At 36.9% G+C, this 9,867-nt stretch overlaps 1 protein-coding gene across 1 annotated transcript; it reads left to right on the top strand.

Annotated features, from left to right (window-relative positions):
* Positions 1,779-2,675, top strand: LOC107647891 (E3 ubiquitin-protein ligase ATL23-like). The gene has a single exon (XM_016351939.2). It carries the CDS (start codon positions 1,993-1,995, stop codon positions 2,389-2,391), a length of 399 nt encoding a protein of 132 aa, XP_016207425.1. The 5' UTR covers positions 1,779-1,992; the 3' UTR covers positions 2,392-2,675.

The raw sequence follows: 9,867 nt of genomic DNA, 5'->3' as shown, positions 1-9,867 counted from the left end.
TTTAAATAAATAAAAAAATTTAATAATTATCAAAATAAATAATTTAAAAAATAATTACTGATTTAAATTCTTTAGTCTTATCTCGTTTACACTGTAAACGAGGTGGCATTGCATGTATCTCGTTTAGAGTGTAAACGAGATAAGAGGTAATAGTGTAAACGAGATAAGACACGTCAGCTGCAGGGTGATAGTGCCCTCACCCCACGGGAGATGAAACGTGTGCGTCTTCGGACGCCATCGCTCCATGAGTGCCGAAATCAGGGAATTATCAAATGTGAAGTCTCTAGAGGCACCGTGTTGCCGAATTCGGCCTCAGCCAGATACGGGACGATGGCGTCCGATGGAGGAAGGGTATGGCTAACTCGTCGGGGCAATAGAAAGTGAGGCCTCTGCAGAATGAAAAAAAAAAAATTAAACCTATAAAGAGGTAATAATAAATTTTTGTACACTACTTAAAAAACAAAGTACTACTACTACTTAGGAACATACTACCATGTGTCTACTCTACCGATGTCTATAAATTACTTATGTCGGTAAGCAAATCTTTAATTAAGTCATATCAATCTTACAGAAGCAAATATTGTTCCAAATTCATCATACAGTCCAATCCCTAAAGCATCTTACTCAGTGCATGTCACTACCAGACTACCTTAACAATATCTACATACTTAGATTAACCGAACATAACGCAACTAACTTCGAAGTCGGCCACCCCAACGTAATGCGACGTCTCGTTTAGTCTGTTGATATCCCCATCGTTTCTTGCTTGGCGTGCCATTACCGTATTGGACTCAAATATGGTAGAAAATGGTAAAAAATAGGGGAGAAAGAGTTTGACTAAGTCAAAATAGGGTCCAAAAACTCTTTGTAAACGACTTATACTTAGAGCAACTCCAATGCTAAAAAATAGAGTTCCTCTTCTGACATATGGGGACTCAATTACCATTGGAGTGAAAAGAGAAAGAGGGCTCTTCACGGGGATCAAGGTTGAGAGTCCCTCTAAACAGGGACTTGCAACAACCAATAAAATCATGCCATGTGGTAAGTTACATAAAAAATAAATTTAATTTTTATATATTATAAAATAATTTTTAGTTGGATTATTTATTTTTATTTATAAAATTTAAAATACTAATCAAATTTAAGTTCTTTATTTTAATATTTTATAATATTGAATTATTTTGAATTTATAAATTTATATAATATTATTATAAAAAATAATAATTATATTAATTTTAATTACTTTAATTAATTAATTAAGTGGGACCACAATAGGGATTAAAGTTAGTTCCTTCTAATGGAGAAGAGAGATTCTTTGAGTTCCTATTTATTGGTTATGATGCAAAATCTGATGTGGAGCCACTTTTTATGACAGGTGGACCATAAATAGGGACTGGAATGAGTTCCCTATAGGAGATAGTCTTATAGGCGCCTGACGTGTACGAGATAAGACACGTTGCAGCTGACGTGTCTTATCTCGTTTACAGTGATACACGCAATGCCATCTCGTTTACAGTGTAAACGAGATAAGACTAAAGAATTTAAATCGGTAATTATTTTTTAAGTTATTTATTTTGGTAATTATTAGATTTTTTTATTTATTTAAGTAAAAAATCTCAAACATTTCTCATCTTTTAATGTTAGTAATTATTAATTAGTTCGAAGGAGATAGCATATAGTGAGAAATATATTGACAACACGTTTTTTTTAGCCCGAAAAAAAAAAAAGAGAGAAAATAACCGTTCAACAAATTCGTAGGCATATAAAATGAAAGGGGCAAAGGCATTTGTATTCACATACACACAGCTTCCCCTGTTCTATCTTCTCTTTCTCTGTTATTCTGATGCTAGAGTAATAGCAGCTCAGAAAAGATGTTGCCTTGCATCTGCCACTCATCCTCTTCAATAGTTCTGTACCAACCACTCCCACCCCCACACTGATTTCTCTCGATTGATTTCTTCTTTCGTTTCAAATTAATTAAAAAAACTGGACATGCTGGACTCAGTTCTGCTGGCGCTGTTCCTGCCGTGCCTGGGCATGAGCGCCGTCTTCATAGTGTACATCTGCCTTCTCTGGTACGCCACCGCACACCATCCCAACCTCCCTCCGCCCCCAGCCAAAACCCTCTCCGTGAAGGGCCTCTCCCCCTCCGACCTTGACAAGCTCCCCAAGGTTACCGGCAAGGACCTGCTGTCCCCTAGCGAATGTGCAGTGTGCCTCGATGACATCGCCCACGAACAAGCTGTTCGGATGGTTCCCGGTTGCAACCATGGCTTTCACCTTGAATGCGCGGATACCTGGCTCTCAGAACACCCTCTGTGTCCGGTTTGTAGAGCCAAACTTGACCTTGAGAATTTGAATTCCTCTGAAAGTGAAAAGAATCCATGCTAATATAAACAAGAAACCCGGTGGCGTGCCTTGGTCATGTTAAAGAAGTTTTAAGGTGATGAGAAAGAAAGAAGGGATATCATTGTCATGTATAGATTGTGTTTCAGTTACGTTCTTTAGCTTCTGTATGTATGTATGTCTTACGTAGCAATCTGGCGGCTACATAACATCCAAATATAATGCCGCCGCCTGCCCACCCCTCATTCTAATTCTACTTTTTCCTCTTCATGTTGCTGAGTCTATCTAATTATTCATATTCATATTCATTTGTTTGCCTGTTATAGTTACATCACATTTTTTCCCTCAATGTTTCTGGAATTTCCTTTTACCCTACTGTTAATTAATTAATTAATTGATTAAGGAGTAAGAAGAGGAGAAATTATAGTAAGCAGATCGGATATTTATAACTAGAATTTAGTGTCAGAGCATTTTCCTATATAGAGGGCAGGGGAAGGGAGGCAAAGAGGAGCGGGTAACTAACGCTAACACGTACTTTTGGTGACGACCTGATGATAGGGTTTGAAGGCCAAGTGGGGAACGGGGATGAGTTGTGTGATGGATTGAACACTTCATGTGATTCTGCTTTCCATGAATTCTTCCTCCTTCGTTGTTTACTAAGCACGCATATAGCGCAATAAATAAATGTCACACAAAGTAATGTTTTAATTTAGTTCAAACAACTCAAAATTATCTTACTATAATATTAAATAAGATAACTTTAATATTTTCTTCCTATTATTATTGTTATTCCTGTCAACAACTGGATGCCAGCTACTATTGATGTTTTTGAAAATCGGTTCACTTGTATCTCGCCTTTACTTGTGAAACATTAAAAACTAAAAAGGTGTATATATGTTTCAATGGAATATGAAAATTTAAAAATACAGCCTACAATAAAAGTGTGACTGTGCTTTAAAGACCGATGCTAGGGTTGTGTTTGGGCCAAATTAAAAGGCTTAATATTCCTACTTTTTGGTGATATTAGTAACCTGAGTAATATTAATGTGTCCATATTAGAAACAATCCGCCATATTGATTGGGGGTTGGGGTTGGTGTGTGATGGTGAACTTGTGGATGATGAAGCCAACTTCATTCATTGCATGAGATGGTCTTGCCACGTCACGGTGTGAACAGTTACCAGCTTTTGCGATTTCACCAACTTAATGGGTGGTCCCAACCTCGTCCTGTGGCAATTTCCAGTTCATGCAGCTCAAAATAAAATGAAAAGTAACAAACTAACAAACACTATACGGGTACACATTTTTAATCCCGTACCTGGTATTCCCAGTGCCAACTAGTTTTATGGATATGCTGCTTCTTTTTTATTTAAAACAAAAAAAAGCCATGCCGTATTAGTATTTGAGTACAAGTTCATGTTGGTTTGGAACTCATGGAAAGCATTTGTTACCTACCCGATGGTCTGCAGTATACGTCGTCAATATGAATATATTTGGGTAAAAAACTCAAATAAACCAAGCTGAAAAGTTTATTACTCAAATCAGCCAAAACAAAATTATTTCAGCAATCTACGAATGACCATTTATATATAATTCGAATCAATATGATTCGAACTATAAATACATGTAATTCGAAACAACTTGCTTCGAATTACGGTTGAATGAATATGTATGTAATCCGAATCAAGTAGATTCGAATTAGAGAAGGGTAAATCGAATTGACTCGATTCGAATTAGTAGGCTCATGTGACTCTATGGAGTTCGAATCATATTGATTCGAATAAGCAGAAGAGTATTGTATAAAATTCGAATTGCTCACCGTATAATTTGAACAAGGCTTTGTTTGGTAAAGCTTTTACTCTTTAAGAGTAGCTTATGAAAGCTGTATTTTAAAAGACGACTTTTTAAAAGCTACAGCACTTGCGTTTGGTAAAACCACATTAAAAATAGTTTTTAATAAGCACAAGTACTATAATTGTGTTTGGTAAAATAACTTTTAAAAATAAAAAAAAATATAATAAACATATTTATAACGAAGAATAATATTTTTTTTTCAAATTTTAGAGACCAATAATTTAAATATTTATTTGATTTACTCTCTATATTAATATAAATAGAGTTATCATTAGTCAATAATAAAACTTGTACTGATACGTCTATTACCCATTTATATATATTGACTCACTTATACAAATCACAAAAAATGAGACACATATCTCAAGTAAAATTATATGAAGATTGTGTTAGAATTTGTGAAGGTTAGGTTGAGAAATTAGAAATATATGAGGATTCCAATGGCAATATAATGACTAGGAAATATGTGTGGAAAAATAAATAAAATATATTTTTAATTGTTTTGTATGGAATAAAATATTTTTTTAATTTCTAAATTATTATTGACTATGTAGAGTACTTTATTTAAAATTTGAGTACCTAAGTCATTAGAATATTACAAATTGTTATAGTACTCCTACCTAGTGTCACCAACATTGAATAATTCGAATCAATATGATTCGAACTCCATAGAGTCACATGAGCCTACTAATTCGAATCGAGTCAATTCGATTTACCCTTCTCTAATTCGAATCTACTTGATTCGAATTACATGCATATTCTTTCAAACGGTAATTCGAAGCAAGTTGTTTCGAATTACATATATTTGTAGTTCAAATCATATTGATTCAAATTCTATATAAATGGCCATTGATGGATTGCTGAAATAATTTTTATTTTGGCTGATTTGAGTAATAAATTTTTCAGCTTGGTTTATTTGGGTTTTTTACCCAATATATTTTTCTTTGATTTCTCATGGATGCCTCCGGTTAAATAAACCATGACTCATATCTATCATATCTAGAATAAATTAATAGTAATGATCCATATTTTTTAAATATTCTACATTTATAACAGAGCAATGCTACATGAATCTCATATTTGACATAAAAAAATTATTTTCTAAAATGTTTAAAATATTTTATTGTTATCTTCAATAGATCCAAAAATTTTAAGTAGCGAAGACAAATATGTAGCATATAAAAATAACAAAAAAATTATTAAACATATAATTCATACCACAATTCATACCATAATTCACTAATGATCATAATCCTCCAACCACTTGCTATTTGTTTTCTCCCTCCCTGGTGCTCTTCTTGCTGCCCGAAATAGGTGGACCAGCTGCCACCTGTCCATGGTTTGTTACAACTCTTCCTTCCAACCCTGCTTGATTTTTGTTTATGTACTCCTCGTTTGCTATATTCGTATCAATTAATTTAATACATATTTTTATTTTATACTTTTAGATACAAATTATAGTTTAATTTTTAACAATATAAAATATTTTACATATTTATCTAATTATATATGATCTATACTAACAATCTCCGCTTCAGTAACTTTGACCGAGCATATCTAACAGCTAAAGAATCTTCGGAATATCACTAACAGCTAAGATTCTCGCCTCAACAAACCATAGCAGAACTCTCCCAAAATCCAATCAATAGCTCAACGTAACGGCAAAAAGCCAAGACTCTTTCGACTATATAAACACATCGGCTAATCCTTGTCAGGGGGATATCCAGAAAATACCACTAGCACTGAGAAAATACACACGGCTCTCTCACTTTAATATATTGCTCGTTTATTCATCTTTTCTTAAGAAGCATCACTGACTTGAGCGTCGGAGTCCCCTTTGCAGGTTCCACACCAAGCTCGTCCCTGTTCCGAGGATAACCTTCCAAGCCGGCGGAGATTCACAGAGGAAGTACGCATCCGAGCTATAATCTGAAAGAGTATCCTTTGCCAGAACATTTAGCGCCCACCGTGGGCCCACTTATTTGACCCACACTCCTCTCTCTGCCATTTTTTCTCTTTTCTTTCAGGCCCACCACACATGGCAGACAACGGAATTCAACAGTCCACACTAGCTGAACTGATGACGATGATGGTAGAACTTCAGGCCGAGGTTCGAAAAATAGCTGAACAATCAACCAAGAACCGCGGCGTTGACGACCCCAAGAACCCTGGAGGGAGTAATACCCATGCTCGAGAAATAGAGCCACAAGAGATTACTTTGTCGAGGCAGCTAATAAGGTCATCCTCAACGCACTAAGGAAAAAACTCGGCGCTGCGAAGGACGAATGGACCGAACTCATCCCTAAAATTTTGTGGAGTTACAACACCACAAAGCAAACAACAATGCAAGAAACCCCATTCAGGTTGGTCTATGGAGCAGACGCAATGATTCCAGTGGAGATTTCAATATTCTCAACACGAACCAAACAAACATCAACGAGTGAAAATGACAACATCAGAAGAGCAGAGCTTGATATAGTAGACGAAGACAGAAATAAGGCTGAAATAAGACAAAAAGCAATGCCGATAATAAAAAAGAAGTACAACAAAAGGGTACAACCAAGGTCCTTTACCGAACAAGACCTCATCCTCAGACGAACAGAAGATGCAAGAATACCTCACGCCCATGGCAAGCTAGCAGCAACATGGGAAGGGCCTTACCGAGTTATACAAGTACTCGGTAAAGGCGTATACAAACTTCAGACACTACAAGGTGTAGACATCTCCTGTATTTGGAATGTTTCATCTTTGAAAACTTACTTTACTTAAAAATGATGTGGACAAGGGGAGACACTCTTTTTCCTACTCACAAATTTTTATCTCACCATGGATTTTTATTGGAGAGGTTTTAATGAGGTACCCCACCCCATATCATTTACATGTACAAACTATATTCATTATCAAAAGTACAAAATTCCAACTTTGTGCAATTCAATTTTCCATCAAAAGCAAGTCACAAACAATCCTTATAAGGGACAAAATACAAACAACAGTTCAAGTCTATCAAATAGTTTCGTGAAACATTTCAATCATAACCCATCCCACAAACTTAAATACAAAACAAAAGTCAAACAAACAGACAATGTCAATCCACTTTCTCCATTGAAATGCTTTCGTCCTCTTTCTCAGGAAGAGTCTCATCATCCATCAGTTCACCATTGCTGACAATCTTCGTTACATCCAATTTACTAACGTTGGCACCCGGGGCAACGACACCTATCTGCGCAATGACTCGGTCAAACCCAAGTGTAAAGGCGGCCAAAACTTCCTTTTCCAATTCTGGAATCCGCGCTTTGGACTTTTCAGCTTCAACGACCATAGACTCAAGGTCAACCCTGACCTTCTGCAGCTCAGTCTCGGAGTTTTTAAGCTTTTCCTCCAAGCTCCTAACTTCACCCTTAAGCTTTTCCACTTTCAAATCCCTCTCCTCCATATACTCTTTCAGTTTCTTTATGGCAGTAACGTTGTCACCTTCCAAAATAGCATCTAGCTCAGACGTTCGAACGATAGACAGAAGCCTTCCCCCAATAACCTGGAAACACAATCAATAAATTATCAAAAAGAAAAACAAACACAATCAGAGAAAACAATAAGCAGCCTTGCCTGCAAGTAGCGGGCAACCCCAACCTTCCCAGCATCATGGATTATCTTCACGTTAGAATCCACCTGGATGACCTCATCAGCAACAGCCATAAACGGGTACCCAAAGGACCAAAGGGAGTTTCGGGGGCCTTCTTTGTAAGTTGTAACCATGGAGCACCACTTGGCTCTCATGTGTCGCACTAATCTCCTTGGCGGTGAAAACCTCAGATTTCTCCCTCAATTCAGATAAATCAATCACCTTCGACGATACCTCTCCCCTTTTCCTTTTAAAAACCATATCCTGTCTCACCTCGCCTCCCTCACCGACTTTACCAACATTCGTAGATGACCCTTCCTTCTTTTTCGTTTTAACCTTAGAAACAAATTCTTTCAGGTTCGCAGAGAGTAGGAGCTTTTTCACCTACAACATACATAAAAAACCACATAAGACCAAACACACCACATGAAATACAAGACATACAACATACAGGACCTTTATTACCTAGATACTCCTCCATAGCTTCCTTATCCCCTTCAAGCTACAGTAAACTAGATATAGACAGCAACTTAGACGAGGACATCACAGAGATAAAAAAAATTCAGAATACACTCTTCACTTTCTACCCTATTTTCACAATCTAAAATTTGCTTAGGCTCTGAAGACCAAAAGACTGGAAACCTCTCCTCAAGCAACGAATCCAATAAGAATGGATAAAACTCCTCACCAATCTGAACCTTAACAAATATTTCTTTGAAATCTTTGAAGGATTATTTGTATAAGTTAAAAATGCTACGACCCGAATGGCTGCTAAGATTAACCCATCCACCCTTCTAGACACCTTTCGCTTGAAACAACAAAAAAATAAACCGAGAGAAGGATAGCATTCAAGGTGTTCCATCAAGCATTCAAATGCTCGTACGAACACCCATGAATTCGGGTGTAACTGCGTTGGAGCACAGTTCAACTGAGCCAACACCCTACATTCAAAATCAGTAAAACAGAACCTCATGCCAAGTTCAGTCAACATGCAGGTATATATATAAAAATAACTCCAGTCAGACCTTCGCTCGCAAACCCTGTCACTATCATCACAATGTAAAATCCTAACTTCCAAATGTACACCATTCCTCACCCACCTAGCTTAATTTAACTGAGTCACCAACTCTACACTACTAAAAATTGAAATGCGGCCCTTCACATCCCCATCAACCCAACTATACACATCCTTTTCATCCACCATAGCACGCTCCTTTTTCCCCATTACAAGACAGAAAGCAAAAACTAGGTGAAAAGGTACAAGACAAAAGTAAACTAACCTTTCTTACTCATGCTTTTTTCCATGGGTACACGTACAACCTTTGGAAGATATCCAGAAAATATACGAAGGCAAAAAAATCAAAGCCCAAAAAAAAAAAACATGTTGACCTTGGGGGCTCTTACGATGCATCCCTTCTGTACAAAGAGCTCCTGAAGCCGAAAATATAGAAGCTCAATCTATTTTTACAGGCCAAGCTTGGGGGGCTGTGATCCATACTAACAACCTCAACTTCAGTAATTTTGACCGAGCATATCTAACGGCTAAAGAATCTTCGTAATATCACTAACAACCGAGATTCTCGCCTCAACAAACCACAGCAGAACTCCCCCAAAATCCGATCATTAGCTCAGCGTAACGGCAAAAAGCCAAGACTCTTTCGACTATATAAACACATCGGCTAACCTTCGTCAGGGGGATATCCAGAAAATATCACTAGCATTGAGAAAATACACACGGCTCTCTCACTTTAATATTGCTTGTTTATTCATCTTTTTTTTAAGAAGCATCACTAACTTAAGCGTCGGAGTCCCTTTTAATTTGCAGGTTCTATGCCAAGCTCGTCCCTGTTCCGAGGATAACCTTCCAAGCCGGCGGAGATTCGCAGAGAAAGTGCGCATCCGAGCTATAATCCGGAAGAGTATCCTTTACCAGAACAACATCTATTCTTTTGGATCATCATTCATGCGAATGTAATCATGTAAAAGATAGTTATTTTTTATGATAAAATATTATGTAATTATAAATATAGGTGTAAAATTACTTATACT

The sequence above is a fragment of the Arachis ipaensis genome, chromosome B06 (genome assembly GCF_000816755.2).
Source record: "Arachis ipaensis cultivar K30076 chromosome B06, Araip1.1, whole genome shotgun sequence".
Taxonomy (NCBI): domain Eukaryota; kingdom Viridiplantae; phylum Streptophyta; class Magnoliopsida; order Fabales; family Fabaceae; genus Arachis; species Arachis ipaensis.
The sequence above is the reverse complement of the archived record's forward strand: the minus strand, read 5'-3'. Positions and strand labels throughout refer to the sequence as shown.

Coding starts and splice junctions, on each gene's coding strand:
- LOC107647891 (XM_016351939.2), top strand. CDS start 1,993: ATGCTGGACTCAGTTCTGCTGGCGCTGTTCCTGCCGTGCCTGGGCATG.